A 19,262-nucleotide genomic window follows, 5' to 3' on the forward strand; every position below is an offset into this window, starting at 1 on the left:
CTCCAGGTGCAGAAGAAAAAATGCATTATGGGAAAAAAATTAGTTTGTCGGAAATGGATGAAATTCGGTACAAAAATAGTTGATGGCGTCCCGATCCAAAAAGCCAATGAGACCCATATCGTATTTTGTACGGTGTTGCCATGGTGACCCCCGAGGCCCCCCATGTTATCCAATGGGGCTGACACATACATCTCACATTATACAACATTACAGCGCGTTAGCGCCCCCTGTCAGGAGCTTGTGGACAGTGGTCATGGAAATACGGCCCGTTAGGGTCATCTGATGCCACTTGTGAAATTAAAAAGATTACGGGCGCGCTAGCGCCCTCTGCAGGCTTGAGCCATTGCTTACATGGAGAGGCTAAAAATGTAGCTCTGATGTTTACTGACAAAGATTAATGGCACATCAGGGCAATAAAATGCAGTGTGGCGCCCTTGGTACGGTTACATAGACGCGGCAATAGAGGCGCTAAAGGAGGCACGGCCCGCGAGGGCCGTTTGATGCCGCTTGCGGCTTTAATTCTTTCTTCTTTCTTCTTTCTTCTTCTTTCTTCTGCTCTTTGAGCAGGAATTTGACCCCCTGAACAAAGTCGAAAACTCACCAAACTTTGCCCAAAATTCAGTTTTGGTGAAAAATTAATTAAAATGTGTGTTTTATATTGGGGAAAAAAAAAATGGCGCGACAGCGCCACCTACAAAAGTGAAAATACATTACGCCAATGGGGGAGGGGCCGAAGTAAACTTTGTCGTAGAGCGACGAGATTCGGTACAGATATTCGTCATGTGACGACAAAAAAAAAACATTATTGTGGCCACGCCCCCTGACAAACCGGAAGTCCGCCATTTTGACAGGAAGCCCGGAGAATGCTGAGTCAGCGTTTTCGCTGACGTCGCATTTTAACGAACTACTCCTAGGGCGTTTCACCAAATGAGCTCAAAATCGCTCCAGCTCATCTCGAGATGTGGGGCATCAAAAGTTATCAAAATTTTTTGGCTACGTTTTATGGTTTGTTTGCGGCGAAGCCGCAATCTTTCCGAAGTATTTTGCGATTCATCAAAAACTAAAAATCGCTCCCATTCGCACAAACAAACTCCGATTAAAAATCGGAAATATACATTTTATTGACCTTTCACCCCTGGACACAGCAAGTGTGAAAAAGTGACACTGGGCGCGATAGCGCCCCCTCCAGGTGCAGAAGAAAAATTGCATTATGGGAAAAAAATTAGTTTGTCGGAAATGGATGAAATTCGGTACAAAAATAGTTGATGGCGTCCCGATCCAAAAAGCCAATGAGACGCCTATCGTACTTTGTACGGTGTTGCCATGGTGACGTCTGGGGCCCCCCATGTTATTGTAATGGGGCTGACACATAAATGTCACATTATATAACATTACAGCGCGTTAGCGCCCTCTGTCAGGAGCTTGTGGACAGTGGACATGGAAGTACGGCCCGTCAGGGGCGTCTGATGCTAATTGTGAAATTAAAAAGATTACGGGCGCGCTAGCGCCATCTGCAGGCTGGAGCTATTATTCACATGGAGAGGCTAAAAATGTTGTTTTGATGTTTACTGACAACGATTAATGGCACATCAGGGCAATAAAATGCACTGTGGCAACGCTGGCGCCCTTGGTAGGGTTGTGGCAACAGAGGCGCTAAAGGAGGCACGGCCCGCGAGGGCCGTTCGATGCCGCTTGCGGCTTTAATTATTCATTACTTTTTCATCCTTAAAATCTGCAGAGCTCGACCACGCAGAGTTAGTCTATAACTAGTTTGCTTGGAATATTTGTTTTAAAGATTGCCCTTATTGTGCACACACGCATTTTCACTTGAGTGTTTATGTTTTGCGTGTGGTAGAATTTACGATAAAGCTGCAGGTAACTTTAGTGGAAGTTTCTATGTTACCAGGTCATGCGCTGTATACACATGAATAGTTTTCTCACATCTCTTCACTTTTAGACAGGATATTCAGGGGTGAAGGGGTTTTCTGTCGCTCCGCTGCTAGCTTATGACCACACGTTACAGGAAGTAGACAAAAAACGTATATGTAGGAAATCAAACGCACGTCGTGTTCATAAAAGATGGGGTGGCCCTAAAGATTTTTTTTCTCAAAGCTATTTGTGGCCTACAGAGTCACACAACACAGTCACACCAACAGCATGGAGACACTACTTTTTCTATTTCCTCAATTCAACTACATGGCCCAAAAGGAGGAAGCCTATTGCAAAGCGCTTGAGCCACAAGACTCACTGCCTGCGACGATGAAGGAAGAGAGCTGCAGGTTAGCGTCGAAAGTTTGTTTTGTTATTTATTATTATATTCTGACTTTGAGAAATACGCATACTAGTACGGTTGTTTAGGAACTTGCTTTCTCTAACCTCATTCTCCCTGTTCTTTTGAAACTTGCTTATGTTTAGACAAATGCAAACGTACATCGCCCGTGCTTTGAATAGAAATGTGGGTTTTTTTTGTTTTTTTTTACATTTTTTGCTGAATTAGCTGTGAAGACACTATATTCAATGTGTTTCCCTCTGCAGACATAAAGACAAGGAGCGAAAGAGCCGACTCAGCCTTTTCCTCACAAAGTCTGGCTCTCATGAAAACGTCAGTCCTCATAAGAAAACCAATACGGCATCCAGAAAGTAAGGCCCATTTATTTTGAATCGTGTCTGTGTAGTTTTGCATTCATTTCTCATCTTGCTTCTCCACTGGCTGCCTGCATGAGATGACAGCCCAGGACATTATAACTGCATCATTAGGACAGGAGTTGACCGCGTCTCTGACTTATATTTTTCAGCATCTCCCCAGAGGCCGCTTTGAAATGGAGTAACTGCTTTGAAGAAGTTATGAAGGATGAAGGTTGGTTTAGTCCCCCATATCTATTTTGTCACTACCTGAGATCATTTTTACAGCAAATTTGAATTAAATTCTGTTGTCGAATTGTCATATACCGTGCGTTTACAATGTTCATGAAAACACAGGGCTCTTGCATTTGCACAAAGGACTGCACTCGTTCCAGAAGTGTTGAGTGTTAGACGACGTGTCTTGTTCGATTCGTATGAGCTTTACAGACGTGCAACGATAACGAGTGCAGACTTACGAGTTTCACTTCACATTTTGATGTTTGCCCTCGGACAGTGAGTAAAACAGAAACCAGGCAACTTCCTCATAGGCTCTGCACTCAAGAGTCACTTTGAAACTGCTTTTGTGTGTGTGTGCGCTCATTTAGGGAAGACACAGGGACGTGCAACAAAAGGTCCAGTTGGTTTGATAAAGCACAATGGGGTGCGAAACGTATCCAAAAAATAATGGAGAATAAAATATACCACTATTTAAAAAAAAAAAAAAACCTCTCTAAGGCGCCTCCGGTAAAATACAATGCCATTATGTGGACTCAAAATAGATGTATTTGGCTTATTCAGTGGAGCAACAAGACGAGGCCTGCATGATTAGTCACAATCCAACCAAAGTCAGAAGTGGCTAGAAAAAGCAAGAAGATTACCTTATATAACGTTCAGTCCAATGTAAACCACAAAATGTCCTTTTTTAACCTTTTACCCACTACCCCAATTAACCGAGTGCATTTCCTCCAGTTCAGCTTTACCCAAATCTAAACGCTTATCGACTGGAGATTACAGCCTATAGGCCAGAGTTACTGCTCATTTGAACACTTTTTATTGCGTTTTCATCATCACATTTTTCATTTCTTTTTTTGTTGCCCTTTTGTCACTTTATTGTTGCGTTGACGTCACTTTTTTGTCACTTTCATGGTGCTTTTTTGTGTCACATTTTTGTCACTTTCTCTACGCGTTTGTTTGGTCACATTTTTGTCTCTTTTTCATCGTTTTTTTGTTGTTGCGTTGTCGTCACATTGTTGTCGCTGTTTTGACGCTTTTTCCAAGAAGCCTTTAGATTTGGGTAAAGCCAAACTTAGGAAAATGTGCTCTCGCTCCAGACGTTTTCCATTGCACGAGAGATTTCCAAATATCGCCAATTGGACTGGGTTAATTGAGTAGTGGACGTTCCGCTTCTGTCTTCAGGAGCTTCTTCTTGCTCTTGTATTCAAACGTAAGACTTGCAGGAATCTGGCCAGCCGGACACATGACTACGAGAGCAAACGTCCACTACTCAATCAACCCGGTCCAATTGGAGATAATTGAAAAAACAACACCATGAAATTGGACCATGGGAGTTTGTTATTTTCTATTCTTTTTAATCTAAGACTTCCAAACCCCGTTGCTAAAGTTAAGTAGTTCCCAATTTGTGCTAGTGCTGGATATGTGTATAACTATAATTGCTAATCTAATTGTAATGCTAAAAAAAAAGGACAAGTAAAATAAAAATAGTAAACCTTGCAACCTGATCTGCCCTAGATGGAGTGGATGTGTTCTCCCAATTCCTGAGGTCGGAGTTCAGCGAGGAAAACATTGAGTTCTGGTTGGCGTGCGAGGACTACAGGACCGTAGATTCAGAGACAAAGCTGCTTTCCAAAGCCAAATATATCTACACCGTTTTTATCGAGGCGGATGCCCCGAAAGAGGTGAGAGCATTTTTTTTAGTATTCATATTTCACATGTAGAATTGACTTGCAAAGGTTCTGTGGTGCAGCATTCATCAAATCAAATCAAATCAAATCAATTTTATTTGTATAGCGCTTTTCATGCATGTCATGTAACACAAAGTGCTAACACAAAGCATTATTACTGTCACATGTCATACCACAGTGTTTATTAAAGTGCTGTAAAAACAAGAATAGGTGCTCACATTGTCGAGCGTGCTACAGCCTGACCTTTGCGAGCATCACTCCAGCAAGATTTCACTTGTGCAATTGTGCTCTGCGCAAAAATAGCCTCAGTCTTGTCTTTGCAAGAGAGTTCCAGTTTCCTTCAGGCGGTGCGTGACCAGTGTCTGTGGTTTTTGCGCTTCTTACTGTGCAGAGCATCGCCCACAGTCTTACTGCAAGCAGCCCATGGACACAACTACATTTGATGTGCAGTAGTGTGCCGTGTGAAAGTACGACTTGGCCTTCCGTTTAATTGAATTATCTTTTTTTTTTTTTTGAAAGGTTTATTATTAAAGGGACTGTTCAGAGTTTAAAAATGTTAAAACTAAGTATTTCCATCCCCCTACATGTTCCAGCCATGTCCTAATGTGTAGAATGAGCCTAGGCCCAGACCTATTCACCACAACTTCCTCTGAAATCCTGCACTGTCACTCAAAAAGTTTTTACTTCGTGTCGAAGTACCGTCATGCACAAGCTTAATATAGAAGCTGCAGTCATGCATAAGACCTGAGGTGGCACTAGTGAGCATAAAATAACCAACTTGCATCTAGTCTCTTTAAAGATGGGGTATTATGCTGTACTGGCATTTGGGAATAATCTCACACATCTTTATCTTACACTCTGTTCGAAAAAATGCAATATTGATCTAAAACAGCAAAAACAAAATATCCAGTAGTTGCACTTCCTGATTTTCACCGGACCAACCCATATGTGCACCCAGCTCCCGTTTGCAGTGCAGCTGTTTCTATGACGAGGAGCTGTAGTGAAGCTATGGCGAGTGTTTTTACTTCACGATGAGTGGATGAAGCTTAGCAAAAAATTGAGAGGTGAAGCATTTCCTGGATACGTAGGACCTCAAGGAGTTTTTTCCCCCCTTTTATTTAATACAAAAAATGGAAAACAATCTAAAAAAAAAGTTGAGACAAAAGCAGCGGAACAACTGTCGGCCTCGTCACTACTAGTAAATACATCACTCTAGTATCCAAATGTTTTTTTTTACATGAACAGTGTCTCCATTATTTTGAAATCTCCATTAGTTCATGGTTATGGAATGTGTCCCAGTTTTGACAACACAATCCCGAGCTCTCGTAGGCTTTATTTTGTCGCATGCCCAATCATTTCTTGGTTTGCTTTCTCTTCAGATCAACATAGACTACAGCACCAAAGTGGCCATCGAGAAGAGCATCTCTCAGCCCACGAAGAGCTGTTTCGATGTAGCGCAGAACAAAGTGTACAGCCTGATGCAGAAAGACTCCTATCCCAGATTCCTGCACTCTGACATTTATCTGCATCTGACTCGGAGGAAGGCTCCTATGTTCCGGAGGAGGTCACGGTCCTGTGTGTTCAATGAGAGAGGTGAGGCCACGTCTGAACCATCGGCCTGGTAGACTCGTGTATATATTAACAGACCTGCTACTGCTGTGAATACTATAGCCATAGCCATGGGGTCGGAGCAGATTACATGAACTAAGGCAATGTGCCAAAACGAGACTATACTCTGCAGCTGGAGGAAAGCTAAAACGCGGTCGACACAGAATTCACAAAGGTCACGAAGCCTCGACATCAGCTCTTTGTGCTAATGTTAACATAAGGGACAGCCTGCAGCAAATTACAATGCTTTGTGGCATGAAACGGGAGCATCCCGCAGCAGCTGTGTGTTTAAAGAGGGGAGAAATTGATGTAAAAGTGTAGTCATAAAATATGTGTAAATGTCTTTCATAAGATGCTGGATTGTAGATTCTCTTTTGTCACCAAAGTATTACTACTCCAACCATCTGTGGTCGGTCATATTATTGAAGTGTGTGTAAAACATTTATGAAAAATAAACTTGACGGTTTTGCATTATTAGATTATTGTTTATTGATCTTCTTAATATAGTATAACAAAATGTTTTTGTATTGTCAATAATGACCCTTGTGCAGCAGAAGCAATATGATGTTTCCTCCACATTGCTGCTACTGTATATACAGGATACAGTGCCAGCCTATTGTAGTTTAGTTTTTTTTTAATATACCCCGTTAAAGTTATTAAAAAAAATACATATTACACTATGGAGCTGTGTAAATCATTTAGCTACTGCCTTCTGCTGAAAATACCTCTAATGAAGCTGTAGTGCCATTAATTGCTCTGAATCACTCAAAATAAACGTGACAAATGAGGCCATCTGAGAGAAGTGCTTTGCGAAAGTTGAGATTGTGGTGCAGACTCTTTTTTTTTTCTAAATCAATAAAAAATGTATAGCTTTTAAGAACTCCCACCACTACAGCAGGAAAAATATTAATCACACTCAGTCTTAAACCACTGCTGTGCAAATAAAAATGTAGGCTCTGGTTTAAAGCAGCGCTTGAGCTAATTATCTCTAAGCGCACATTGTTTTAAAGCCCACATTACAGTCATTCTGCAAACACCTGCGCATACCTCACCGCACATTAATTATGAAAACATACGTATGAGACCCAGCATGCTCACTGCACTGAACAAAGATATTCAACTCAACTTTGAAATGACTACAGCTGAAGGAAGATTTTACAGTCTCTGAAATTATATGTTTTAGATCTTTGGGGGGTAGATGCGAAAAGGAAAAGGAAGGCTGATTCCCTGTGGATAAGGGACTGTGAACATCTGAAACAATAGTATTTAGTTGTCTGTCACAATCCGAGTCCTGCGGTCTTGAAATATGGTTAGAATCTTTTCAATCATACAACACTTAACATTCTGTGCTGCAAAGTTAGACAAAACTGGATCGGATTTAGCAGTTCTCAAACTGTGGTACTTGCACAGGCAATTTTCCCTACGCAATATTGTTTTTTGCGCCCCCATTACAAGCAAACAAACAAACAAACAACGAAACCCACATATATAAAGAAAAAAAGTAGATCAAAAAAAAAAAATACAAGCAGGGAGTAAGCACTCCATCTTGTGTTGAATGAAAGAACAGCATAGGCACAATGTCATGAGTAATGCGTTCAAGAGACCGTAACGTCACAATGAAAACAGATACGTTCCCATTCACTAGTGAAGTGAGCACTGAAAGGATCGTCCGAGCCTAGAGTCTGTTGTTTGTAGTTGCTCAGACACATGACTTATGCTGCCAAAGAGGCTGCATCTTGGCCGGCAGTGCCTTCTTTGAAAAACAAATACTGCACTGTGGTGTGTCCGTGCATGCAAAAGGGGTAGCCTGGGTGTTTTCCATCACCTGTATTGATTTACATCTCTGGTCAGGATTTGAGCTTCCGTAAAAAGAGAAGAGACTGAGCCTCACCCTAGACCCATGGCAAACTTTATGAAAGACTTTTGAGGGCTTGCGTAAGAAAACAAAAGCCTAACATGTGCCCTATAAAAGACCAACAATTATAAATCAAAAGTTTGTTTTATGCTCTGAACTCAGATGGAGACTTTTAATATTGCTCTCGTCTTATTTATGTCTGTCGGTGCTCATTAGACGAAATATAGTTCACCAAATGACTGTTCATATGCGCCAAAAAACCAACCTGTTTTGTTATGGAAGAATAATGTGCAAAAGAATACTGAGCCACTGTATTGATTTTTTTTCTTATGCATTTGTCTCTGGCAAGTATCGTGTCTTGGCTTGATTTGTTTCCTCGGACAAGTGCCTCATTGACAAAAAAAGAAGTCATATTATGAAACCGTACCGACAGGGGGCCTTTGACTTCTTTGTTTGTTTGTTCTTTTTTACATCACACCTAAAAGCTGCACCAAAATTGCTGCACACAAACCCTGAATGAGCACATGCAAAACACACAAGTGCTTCTCTCTGAATAGAATCCGAATAGGTTTTATTGCCATTGTCAGTAAACAGGTTCACAAGCGAGGACTTTTCTTCAGTGCAAATGTGCAACATGAAACTTAGAATGTAAAAATGATGAATAATGAACTATAAAAACCATGAATGTATAATGTAAATAATGCATATAGTAGATTAAAGTAACAGCTTGTCACAGAACAACAGCGTGAGGGGATTTACAGATGCACAGGTGCATTACAGTAAGTGCTCCACAAACCTAACCTTTCACTGGTGTGGCATAGAGTGTCAAAAAAACTTTACTTTTTATGGCGAAAATATAAGACCAAAATAGGGAGTTTTTCAGTCCCTTCACAGTCATCGAAAGACCACATCTCCACTCTTTTCTTTGTTGACACGCAGTATCTTTGTGGATAAGTCTCTGTTTGAAGTGTCATCTTTACTCCTATAATGAAAAAAACGTTGACTCTAATGTCAGTGTTCATGACTTCATGTCCCATACTCATGGTAAATAAAACTTTTCTGCTCTGAAAAGAGACATTTTTCTGCGAATTAAGCCAAGAGTGGGTCCTGTGAGCCGAACTTTGGAAGGGGTTTGATTCGGTTCATGAAGGGGTTCTGAGATTCTTCCCAACCTATTAAATTTCACACTGCTATATTCTGTCGATAGTTAGAAGCCAAATCAACCTTTTCTCCGGTATGATAAATATAACACTGTCATAATAAATCTCTTTACACTCATTTCATGCAAAACACTGATACAATAAGGCCCTCGCCCACTAATGCGTTTTCATTGTAAAACAAAAAAAGAGAAAAATTAATGCAAGCTGTAAACAGTTCCGGCAGGTTGTATACCCACCTTACACCCAAAGTACTTGCAGTTTCAGGCCCCTGCACTGCACAACAGGAGAGGTCAGCTCAATCACAGCACACCTGACTTTGGGTGTGTCAGGATTCGGAGGATGCCCTGTCTCCGCCGGCAACAGCTCTTTGCATACTTATTTCCATATATTCCATTGTTGTCGGGGAGGGCAGAGGGGGCTGCTCGTTTAGATTTGCGCCGTCACTTGACTCCGATTCATTTCCAAACAATCGCAACTCCATCTTCAGACTGGCAGGATCTTATTTTGCGTCTCCCTTCGTAGAGGAACGTGGAGATGGCGATAAAGTGAGTTTTCTGCATCTTTGATTATTGGGCCCTTTACCATTTTCTGCAGGCAACCGCTTAAACCGCAGCCATGTGGGAATTCTCAAAGAAGTTCACTGTAAGTTTTACCCCTGCATTGCACTATTGAATTTCTGAGGGGGCCGAGAGTTTTATTCTGAAACCGAAATGTGATTGGCTTGATGTAGCTTTACTCGCGGTCTTGATGTGTTGGGGAACTAGGCTAGTGATAGATCTACTGCTTTTTTCAAGGGTAGATTGTGTTGCTTTCAAAAGGATCCACTGGAAGATGTTGAGAGTTGGGGCGAATCAGTCGACAAGGTCTTGGGCTGTAAAGGTAAAAAAACAAGCTCAACTTTAATAATAATAATAATAATAAAAGTATATATACATATGAAAAAGCCATTGCTCATCTTTGTATTGTACTGTTTTGTAGCCGGACAGATAGCCTTCCGACAGTTTCTCAAGTCGGAGTACAGCGAGGAGAACATACTGTTTTGGCTGGCCTGCGAAGACTACAAAAAAATCAAATCAAATGCAGAAATGATATCGTCGGCCAACCGTATTTACTCCGAGTTCGTGCAGACAGAAGCTCCCCGACAGGTAAGATGAGGAACATAATTTAAAGAGCTCAGAGTGTTTCGTCTAAAGGCTGGCCTCATTTCAGATCAACATAGACTGGGGCACAAGGGAAAACATAAGCAAGAACATAGAGCGGCCCACCCTGTCTTCATTCGACACCGCGCAGAAACTGGTGTACAGTCTGATGGCGCGGGACTGCTACCCACGCTTCCTCAAATCAGACATCTATCAGGGACTGCTGAGGAGAGCCGACTCCAGGTGACTGTTTAAAACCGAGGCTCGCCAAAATCATCATGAATATCCCTTTACTACTGCCTTTGTCTGTTGTACTGTAGCAGCCTTTCATTTCAGTGTGGATAACCGGTTTATGCCATACATGTTCTTTTTTTTTTTTTTTTTTGCACTCCTCTCAAACTGTGTGATTCAGTAGAAGCTTAACACTTCAATGGTTTTTGCATGTTGTATTATATTTACTACCCCCTATTTAAGATCGTTTCTATTTGTAAAGTATTATCTATTCCACGCCATTGGTTGAAGACAAAGCATATCTTCTCTTATAACTTATTTTACAAATAAATTAATAAATTAGTGCATTGTTAAGATTGTTGTGTCTTGTTGATCATTGTGGAGGAGCTCAAAGGGCTGTGGCTCTTTTTTGAATGTGATGCAAATGACTCCTGGATTTGCTTTTATTTTCTATTTCTTTCCACAACCAACAGGGGTCGACAAAGATCATTTTTGTTTTGGAAATGGGACCATGATTTGTCTTGCATTCAGGCATTTTTAACATACATATTATCAAGCATTTGTTTTAGTCTGAAACATATTTTTTACTACATGTAACAGAAAACAAAAAGGTTACGGGCTGAACAATGTCCTGTCAATGTTGTGCCAACTGAGGAGGTGGTCTGCAAATAGGCCCAGCCATATACTGTGATCACACACAGTATGGAAGACCACGTTATTTTTACATACCTACTTTTAGTAACTGAACTACAAGACTTAAAACCTCACTTTGCTACAGTAAAAACATAAAAATGTTTTCCCAGAAAAGGACGTCTAGATGGTATTTTTTGTCTATTCAAATGTAGAGGAGAGCAGAGACGTACGTAGACCTTCATGTTTTATTCAAATCAGATTCAAAGTGATAAAACAGCATTTACTTCCTTTTACATTGGAGCATGTCATGCTGACTGTACAGGACATTTTGTGACAGGTCATATTTGCAGACGACTCAACCGCAGTTTCATCTGGCGTAGGCAACATGCCACATTCGCCTCTCAGTGGTTTGACCTGTTGTTATGAATGAAACAGGACACCACTTTAATACAAAGTCGCTCTATTGCCTATGACACACATGATCAATTCATTGACGTATTTTTCTGTTTAAAATGATGAAATGAAAGGTGTTTTCTGAACAGGAAGTTTTTCTATGTACTTTCCTTCGAAATAGAAATATAATTAAACATTCTGCGTATTATCCTTTCCTCGTAAAAAGAACTATGTGCATTTAATGTTCCATACTGTGGGTATGAAAGGGTAAAGAGTGTTCTTCCAAAGGTCATTATTTTAATTATACCCATCTCTTGACGTGTGGTAATGCACGTCTGTATGGACTTTAGGTTTAGTCAACAATTTAGTCAAACAATTTATTTTCATTATTTTTTGTCAAGGAAATCAATCAAAATCTATACATTAGTGAACTTAAAGTGATTGTTGCTCCTTAGGCTGTTTCATTTGGAGTTTGGACTCTGGACCACTTCTGTTCAGTAAAGTTTTACAAAAGTCAACAAATTGCCCTAACTTTCAAAAGTTAAAGATATATTAAGATTTGAACTTCAAAATCGGTTTTCGGTTCTCGTATTACACTAATGTAAAATGTATGGCCCTTGTTGGCTGCACTAAAACTAACCACATGTTTGAGTTAAATTAACTAAACTTCTACTCAGTATTACTTTGTATATTTTCTGCTGAATACAAGAGGACAGTGACTTAAACACCTCAAACTGAATGCCCCAGTGGTCCATTTGCATTTGACATCCAAATAAACAAATGCACATGCCGCTGCACGTTTGCATCAGCTCAAGTTCCTCTTTTTCTGTGGTTAGCTTAAAATTATCCTATGACGCAGCCCACCAACTTTGTTTCGGAAGCAATATCAACCTTTATATAAGCTGCTTTGATACTCGCGCTGACAGACAAAAACAAAACCTCAAAACCACTGCCCCCATGCCCCGCTTGGATAAGAGTCCTCATTGGGGGTCAAAGATTTCTAACATGAACCGAAAGAGAAAGAAAGAGAGGTAATTATTTTCAGTTTGTCTTCAAAGAATTATTTGGCACATATTTTGATCATGGTGCTTATTAAATAGTTAGATTCAACATAACTCATCTTATTCCAGGCTTTGTTTTGAAGAGCTATCCCAGTGGTCACATTCACTAGAAAGACTTCTAGCATCCAAATGTATGTTTATCTTCTACAAAGCGATTGCACAACACAGTCAAATGATTTATTTATGACTGTAGCCTGCTGCATGTTTTCCTAGATGGACTGAAGATCTTTCAGGCCTTCTTAAAGTCTGAGTACAGCGACGAAAACATTGAGTTTTGGTTGATATGTGAAGAATTCAAAAAGATCAAATGTTCTTGCACGATGTTAAGCAGGGCGAGGAAAATCTTCAAACACTACATTCAACCTGAAGCTCCTAAAGAGGTAAAAGAAATCCAAAGGACTATCAAATAGCAGTTATTTTAATTCTGTTTGTCTTGTTTATAGATCAACATTGACCAGGGAACAAGACAGACAATACAGCAAAATATAGAAGAGCCCGTAGTCACTTGTTTTGATGCTGCACAGAAGATCGTTTTTGGGTTAATGGAAAAGGATTCGTACCCACGCTTCCTCAAGTCAAATGCATACAGAGCCTTATTTGATGCGACATAGCTGTTGAACTGAAGATTTATTGATGTAAATACTGTACATTGGCGTATGAGGGAATATAAATATCAGGGGATGTTGTGCAAAGCTAAATGCATTCAACATGTTGTAACTATTATTAAAGGAAGGCACATCTTTCAGAGAAGGAATTCACCTGAAAGTTCAGGAGGTGGTGTATGGTTTGATATATCAGGTCGTTCATTGGATCATATTTCCCTTCTAAATGTTTGCTCTTTTGTTTATTCTGTGATGTTGCAGGTTACTTGAATAATAAACAATGATACATGGCATGTTTGAATCAGCTTGCCTTTTTTTTTTTAGGAATATCTTACTGGTTTCATCTATGCTCTAGGTATAATGTAAAGGAATCGGTAAAGAACATGTCCATGTTAAATATTCAGCGCGTCAAGTCTTGTAAGCCATAGTTTTGTGCATCGAGGTCATTGTACACTATATTTGCTGTTGTGTGCTGACAAATCCTACTGATAATGTGACAAATAAGTGTTACTAATTACTAATGCGGGCCTTTCTGTGTGGAGTTTGCATGTTTCTCTCCCCAATGTCTGGGTGGGTTCTAAAGCTGAGATCCCCATCAGTACTTTGGTGCCAAGTGGTTCGACCATGAGAGAGCACACAATCAACTACTTTTCTTTCAAAAACTATTATAGGAATAGGATAACAATAATCCTAGCCCTAACCACCAGGATATAGCCTGTATACCTAGAGTGTAACTATCCTATCCTCATCGCCGGGACGTGCATTATTCGCTTTTCCTGTCCATTGGGAGTGCGCCTTGCTCAGCTTCCATGTATCCCAAAGCTATTAATACAGGTGAAACTTGGAAAATTAGAATATTGTTTAAAAAAAAAAAAAAGTGCATTTATTTCTGTAATTCAAATCAAAATGTGAAGCTAATACATGATGTAGACTCATTACATGCAAAGTGACATATGCCAAGCTTTTGTTTGTTATAATTTTGATGATTATGGCTTACAGTCTATTTTTTTTATATTTTTTATTTGTTTTTGGGTTTTTTTACAAGCTGAGCCATAATCAATTTAACAAATAAAGGCCATACATAACTCACTTGTAATGAGTTTCAGTTCAGTTTCAGTTCGATGTGCTAAGATTCTGAGTTTCACCTTATGACTGCGCAGTGAAGATGCCGGTAATTTCACAATGGATCCAGTAGGGGGCGGCCTTACACTGGTACCAGTCCGCCATCAGACAGAAAGAAGAAGGAGGTGAATGTGAAGCTGACCGTCGCAGGGCCTTCAGCTAACTTCATTATTTAATCTGTTGGTATTTCGGGTAAGTTATCGCTGTTATTTTAATGCTTTGTTGTTCTGAAACATCCGGATTGTCCTTTACGTCCACGCTGCTAGTTTAACTTCAGCTCTCAGGCAGAAAACAAATCACTGTGATGCTCAGCTCGCACACAAGGGGAATTTCTATTTGTAAATTAATGACACTTCTAGAGACTACTTGACAATTAAGCTGTCGGCTCCAAACTTGGCCAAAAGCCCATCTGCCACACTGTTTCAATGAACCTGGACACGATTGATGGTCATTTAGACTTTTGTAAACCGCGCATCTCTGGAGCTGCGATGAATTTGTGGCATGTGCATGATCATTGCCTCTAATCCTCTCAACTATTTCTGCCTTCATTATGGCAAGACTAACTGCATGCAGGCCTATTTTTCGCCTTTGTTGCTGGACATTTTCTCCTTTAAAGATAATAAAAACTATATAGAAGGTAATAGATGGTGCATTTTCCTAACTGTAACTTTACCAGGAGTGGGTGCGTCTCCTGCTCGTCTCCATGGAGATGTCAACTAAAGTTAGGAGAATTTGAGAAACAGGTTTGGTCCTCATCCAGATCCTTTATTTGATTACCCAGTACAGAATTAGCGTTTTCTGTGTCGAGCTGGTCTTTAGGAGTATGTCTTGTATTGATGGCAACAGTATAGTCCAAAATGCTACACGGTGTGCCTTTAAGTTTAAGTTGTTTTCTTTGATGTGTGGTAAAACGTCCACCGTTTAAACAACCAAGTGCAGCTGACAGCTTAAAAACCTTTGTCTGAGATGGGAAACTCCTGCACAGAGGGCAGGATGACACGACATTGACGTTTGAGTGATGTCGTGTCATAATAATAATGGCCTAATAACGCATTAACTTATCACATCTGTGTCAGGTGTTGTTGGATTTGCTATGGAGCCATCAGGAAGTACAATGACCAACCACAGTGTAAAGTCCCAGCCGTGGGAGGTCGATGACAAGGCCCGACTGTGCCGGTTCCTGTGTTATGGATCAGAGGGGGACATTTACACGGCCAGAGAGGAGGTGCACGTGAACATGGAGAGTGCAGAGGCTCTGCTGGCTCTGCTTGGAGATGGCAGAGGCGCTGAGGTGGTGGAGGACATCAGGTGGTACAGCCAGTATGGGCGGATTGTCTCTATGGACCCCAGTCTATTTGCACTAGCAATTTGTTCACAGCACTCTGACATAAAGACGAGACAAGCAGCGTTCAAAGCTTTAAAGGAAGTGTGCCAGGATCCTGGGAGTTTGTTTGATTTCATCCAATATAAAAAGGATCTTAAAGTAGACATGAAAAGTGGAATTTGGGGACGTGCCCTGCGAAAAGCCATCTCTGACTGGTATAATGGACAAAATGCTATGAATTTGGCTGTGTCTGTTGCAAAATGTAAACAGAGAAATGGCTGGTCCCACAAGGATCTACTTAAGCTGTCGCATGCCAAACCAGCAAATGATGGTGCGTGTTCAGGGTTTTTCCCATTTAAAACAGTTCTAATCTATGTGTGGTAAAGGTGTGTAAGAATAACAACGTTTCATTTTTTTTCAGCTATTGCTTTGGTTTGCAAATATATAATGAAAGGATGGAAAGAGGTTCAAGCTGAATATGCAGACAAGGAAAACTCCGAGGAGGTTCTGAAAGTCCTCTCCTATATGGAAGTAATTGAGAAGGTCAAGCACAGCTGTGACGAAACAGAGGTCATCAATCTGATAGAAGAACACGCACTGGAGACAGAGCAGCTGCGGACAGACCATTTGAAGTCCAAACATGTATGTGAAATAACTTTGTACTGTGTTGTAATGTTCATTACAAAAATACAGTAAGTTACCTTTCTCTTGTTACTTATGCTTAATGTGTCTCTTTTTGTTCAGGTTTGGAAAGCTTTGTTGAAGGATATGCCTCTTCAGTCACTGATGAAACGTTTAGGAAAAATGACCTTCAAAAAAATTCTTGAGCCAGGAAGCTCAGACACACACGCCGTATGCGACAGAATCCAAAATGACACGGCACTAAAAAAAGTAAGTAATGTCAAGTTGTTGTTTTTTTGTTTTCCACTAGTTTTTCACAATTTGATTATTTGTTATCAAATGAGAAATAATGAGTAAAAATGAGTCAAGTTGAAAATAAAAATAATTCAAGCTATTTGTTGTGGAAGATGTGATCATAAAAGTCACTGATCTGTGCTGCACCCCAACAGGCCAAGATTCATCCTTTTAGTGTTCTTGTGGCTTTGGAAAACTATAAAAAAGGACAAGGTTATCAAGGTAAAACAAAATGGGAGCCAGACAGCAATATTGTCCAAGCCATGGATTCAGCGTTTTATAAAAGTTTAATGGTATGTTATTTGCATAAATGTACTTATAATAATAATAATAATAATAATAATAATAATAATAATAATAATAATAATGATGATGATGATGATGATGATGATGATGATGATGATGATGATGATAATAATAACTTGATGATAATAATCACTTTATGGGTATGACAACAACAGCACTGCCTTTTGAAATATCAGAGGCATTTGAATTGTGTACTTTTTCAGTATTTGGAGCCCTTGGACAAGAACTTTGTGCTAGCTGTGGACATCAGTGCATCTCTGAGTAGCATTGTCCCAGGAACATCTGTGAGCACTGCAGTTGCTGCTGCTGCAATTACCATGGTATAAACTCTATTATACTTTACTATTACAGTTGGTCATATGTCGCTCAATATAAAGGCCATGTTTGCACCTTATGTATTGCAGTACTTTGATGCCAGAAAATAGTCTGAAAATGCAACTTTTATATATTGTATTTTAGATTTTTACATCAACTGAGACAAATACTCAAGTGCTGGCTTACTCAGGGGGATCTCTGGTTCCATGCTCTGTGGCAGCAGGCATGACCCTGGAGGAAGTTACCGCTGAGTTAGTAAAGGTAGAATTTATAAATTCCATTCGTTTATAACAAAGGAAATAGGTCTAACCTAAGGTCTACAATGTTTCAGAGTCCCAGCGAGAGTACGGACTGCACACTTCCATTGGCGTGGGCCACTGAAAATGGAAAGGCTGTGGATGTTTTTGTTGTTTTGACCAACAACCCAATTTGGGCTTTTAGTGCTAGTCCAGTGGAAGCTCTTAAGAAGCACAGACGTGTGAGTTTCTTTCTTTATACTCTCTTTAATACGCTACCTTAAAGGAATAGGCCACCGTTTTATCATACTGAGATATGTTCTTACCTTGTTGATGGGTACCTGTCTGGTCTTTGTGCGTGCGCTCAGTCACACAAAAAGACCAAAGAAGTTGTTAGCATTTAGCCTCTCCTCCTCTCCTCTATGGACTCAAACGGTGGTGAAGTTAGAAGCGACCAAGCTCTTCGTAATAACACCTTAGGAGCACTTCGACTTTACTGTGCGGATGTTGATTATGTTTTAGATAATCACTATCACATCGCTAATATTAATATTATTGTTGCTATTATTACTACTTTCACTACATTTCCTGTTTTTGTGTCTGCATACAGAAAACTGGGACCTTCTCCAAGTTTGTGATGTGTGGGTTGACATCTACAGGACATGGCATTGCAGACACACCTGACCGGGGAGTACTCAGCATCTGTGGCTTTGACCTTGGGGCTATAACACTCATTCGTAACATAGCCCAGGGTTTCATTTAGTTTAATGTTCTGTCAAAATATTGGAGACAAAAGTGGACCAAAATGGCCCTCTTCCATTATGTACGCAATATTGGTAGCTTCTAATATATACAAAACACTTTTATAATATATTACATTCAATGACAGTTTCCAGCAGGCTGGATGACAACTGAAATGTAGACAATGTTTTTGTCGTAAACAAAAACATATTCTCTAACTCCATGTTGACGTCACAAATAGAATTTGGAGCTGAAAATATTCCCGATACCATTTTAGCATTATTTTAAATGCTCCACTAGCAGATGTTTGTTTATGTAATGTCTCTTGTACCACTTTAGTATGCATTTGAAGTCTGAACTTCTGTGTTAATGTTCCTTTAAGATGGACAATTTGAGTGTCTTTTTGTAACCTCCAACCCCCTCTTGAGCCGAGCGCATTTTTCCAATTTGACATTGCCCACGTCTAAAGGTTTCTTGAAAAAAAGTGTCAAAATAGCCACAAAACCGAGAAGAAAATGAGGAGAAAAATGCAACAAAAAGTAAAAAGTGACCCAAAAAAGTAACAAAAAGTGACAAAAGAGCCACAAAATAAAATAAAAAATGTAACAAAAGTGCACCAAAAAGAATGGAAAAGTGACAAAAACATAGCAAAACAGTTGCGTGGAAGGCGATGCAAAAAAGTGACAAAACGAGATGAAAGAGTACGAGAAAAATATGACGACAGGGCAAAAGATCCTTTTAGATCAGTTCAGGTCTACACTGGCCAAGAGGCTATAAGCTCCAGTCAAGAGGCTTTTAGATTTGGGTAAAGCTGAACTGGAGAAAATGCGCTTGGTTGAAGTGGGTGGTAAGAAAGTAATGCACATCTTGTGTTGTTTTGAGTTTTTCCCAACATGGAATAATTAATTTTCATTTTAATTAAACAGTTATTCCCCTTTTTCTTTATTATTGACTTGACATTTATTTGTGTAGCTGCTTCTGTCCATGCCGTCTTGTTGCCTGTAGGCTGCATGTAGACTACAGTATCTTCAATTTTATTACATGTCTGCCTCATAATGACATAGAGAGTCCCCAGTT

The 19,262-nt window shown here is 40.0% G+C and overlaps 4 protein-coding genes across 5 annotated transcripts; all 4 read left to right on the forward strand.

The window, feature by feature from the left end:
- Window positions 1-2,108: 2,108 nt before the first annotated feature.
- Window positions 2,109-6,603, forward strand: rgs18 (regulator of G protein signaling 18). The gene is made up of 5 exons (XM_079568647.1): window positions 2,109-2,279; window positions 2,536-2,640; window positions 2,796-2,857; window positions 4,372-4,538; window positions 5,924-6,603. Exons 1-5 carry the CDS (start codon window positions 2,158-2,160, stop codon window positions 6,167-6,169), a joined length of 702 nt encoding a protein of 233 aa, XP_079424773.1. The 5' UTR covers window positions 2,109-2,157; the 3' UTR covers window positions 6,170-6,603.
- Window positions 6,604-9,633: 3,030 nt separating this feature from the next.
- rgs1 (regulator of G protein signaling 1) lies at window positions 9,634-10,766 on the forward strand. 2 transcript variants are annotated; one of them, XM_079568649.1, is made up of 4 exons: window positions 9,634-9,712; window positions 9,967-10,046; window positions 10,146-10,312; window positions 10,377-10,766. In XM_079568649.1, the coding sequence occupies exons 1-4, from the start codon at window positions 9,702-9,704 to the stop codon at window positions 10,551-10,553; spliced, it is 435 nt and encodes a 144-aa protein (XP_079424775.1). In that variant the 5' UTR covers window positions 9,634-9,701; the 3' UTR covers window positions 10,554-10,766. The 2 variants fall into 2 exon arrangements, with proteins under 2 accessions (XP_079424775.1, XP_079424774.1); XM_079568648.1 differs by having other exon boundaries at window positions 9,703-9,809; window positions 9,962-10,046.
- A 1,702-nt stretch (window positions 10,767-12,468) lies between these two features.
- On the forward strand, window positions 12,469-13,267 carry LOC306972154 (regulator of G-protein signaling 13-like). The gene is made up of 4 exons (XM_079568650.1): window positions 12,469-12,594; window positions 12,694-12,755; window positions 12,838-13,004; window positions 13,068-13,267. The coding sequence occupies exons 1-4, from the start codon at window positions 12,521-12,523 to the stop codon at window positions 13,233-13,235; spliced, it is 471 nt and encodes a 156-aa protein (XP_079424776.1). The 5' UTR covers window positions 12,469-12,520; the 3' UTR covers window positions 13,236-13,267.
- A 1,161-nt stretch (window positions 13,268-14,428) lies between these two features.
- On the forward strand, window positions 14,429-18,711 carry ro60 (Ro60, Y RNA binding protein). The gene is made up of 9 exons (XM_079568644.1): window positions 14,429-14,540; window positions 15,425-16,003; window positions 16,094-16,314; window positions 16,417-16,563; window positions 16,743-16,880; window positions 17,097-17,213; window positions 17,353-17,469; window positions 17,540-17,686; window positions 18,055-18,711. Exons 2-9 carry the CDS (start codon window positions 15,442-15,444, stop codon window positions 18,205-18,207), a joined length of 1,602 nt encoding a protein of 533 aa, XP_079424770.1. The 5' UTR covers window positions 14,429-14,540; window positions 15,425-15,441; the 3' UTR covers window positions 18,208-18,711.
- The last annotated feature ends 551 nt before the right edge of the window (window positions 18,712-19,262 follow it).

The sequence above is a fragment of the Gobius niger genome, assembly GCF_951799975.1.
Source record: "Gobius niger genome assembly, chromosome: 13".
NCBI classification, from domain to species: Eukaryota; Metazoa; Chordata; class Actinopteri; order Gobiiformes; family Gobiidae; genus Gobius; species Gobius niger.

Bases quoted from the DNA above. Each gene is read 5' to 3' on its own strand.
- rgs18 (XM_079568647.1), top strand. From the start codon at position 2,158: ATGGAGACACTACTTTTTCTATTTCCTCAATTCAACTACATGGCCCAA. The intron at 2,280-2,535 runs GTTAGCGTCGAA...TTCCCTCTGCAG, and splicing joins ATGAAGGAAGAGAGCTGCAG to ACATAAAGACAAGGAGCGAA. The intron at 2,641-2,795 runs GTAAGGCCCATT...TATATTTTTCAG, and splicing joins ACCAATACGGCATCCAGAAA to CATCTCCCCAGAGGCCGCTT.
- rgs1 (XM_079568648.1), top strand. From the start codon at position 9,783: ATGTGGGAATTCTCAAAGAAGTTCACT. The intron at 9,810-9,961 runs GTAAGTTTTACC...GCTTTTTTCAAG, and splicing joins AATTCTCAAAGAAGTTCACT to GGTAGATTGTGTTGCTTTCA. The intron at 10,313-10,376 runs GTAAGATGAGGA...GCCTCATTTCAG, and splicing joins AGACAGAAGCTCCCCGACAG to ATCAACATAGACTGGGGCAC.
- LOC306972154 (XM_079568650.1), top strand. From the start codon at position 12,521: ATGCCCCGCTTGGATAAGAGTCCTCATTGGGGGTCAAAGATTTCTAAC. The intron at 12,756-12,837 runs GTATGTTTATCT...ATGTTTTCCTAG, and splicing joins AAGACTTCTAGCATCCAAAT to ATGGACTGAAGATCTTTCAG. The intron at 13,005-13,067 runs GTAAAAGAAATC...TCTTGTTTATAG, and splicing joins AACCTGAAGCTCCTAAAGAG to ATCAACATTGACCAGGGAAC.
- ro60 (XM_079568644.1), top strand. From the start codon at position 15,442: ATGGAGCCATCAGGAAGTACAATGACCAACCACAGTGTAAAGTCCCAG. The intron at 16,315-16,416 runs GTATGTGAAATA...CTTTTTGTTCAG, and splicing joins ACCATTTGAAGTCCAAACAT to GTTTGGAAAGCTTTGTTGAA. The intron at 16,881-17,096 runs GTATGTTATTTG...GTACTTTTTCAG, and splicing joins CGTTTTATAAAAGTTTAATG to TATTTGGAGCCCTTGGACAA.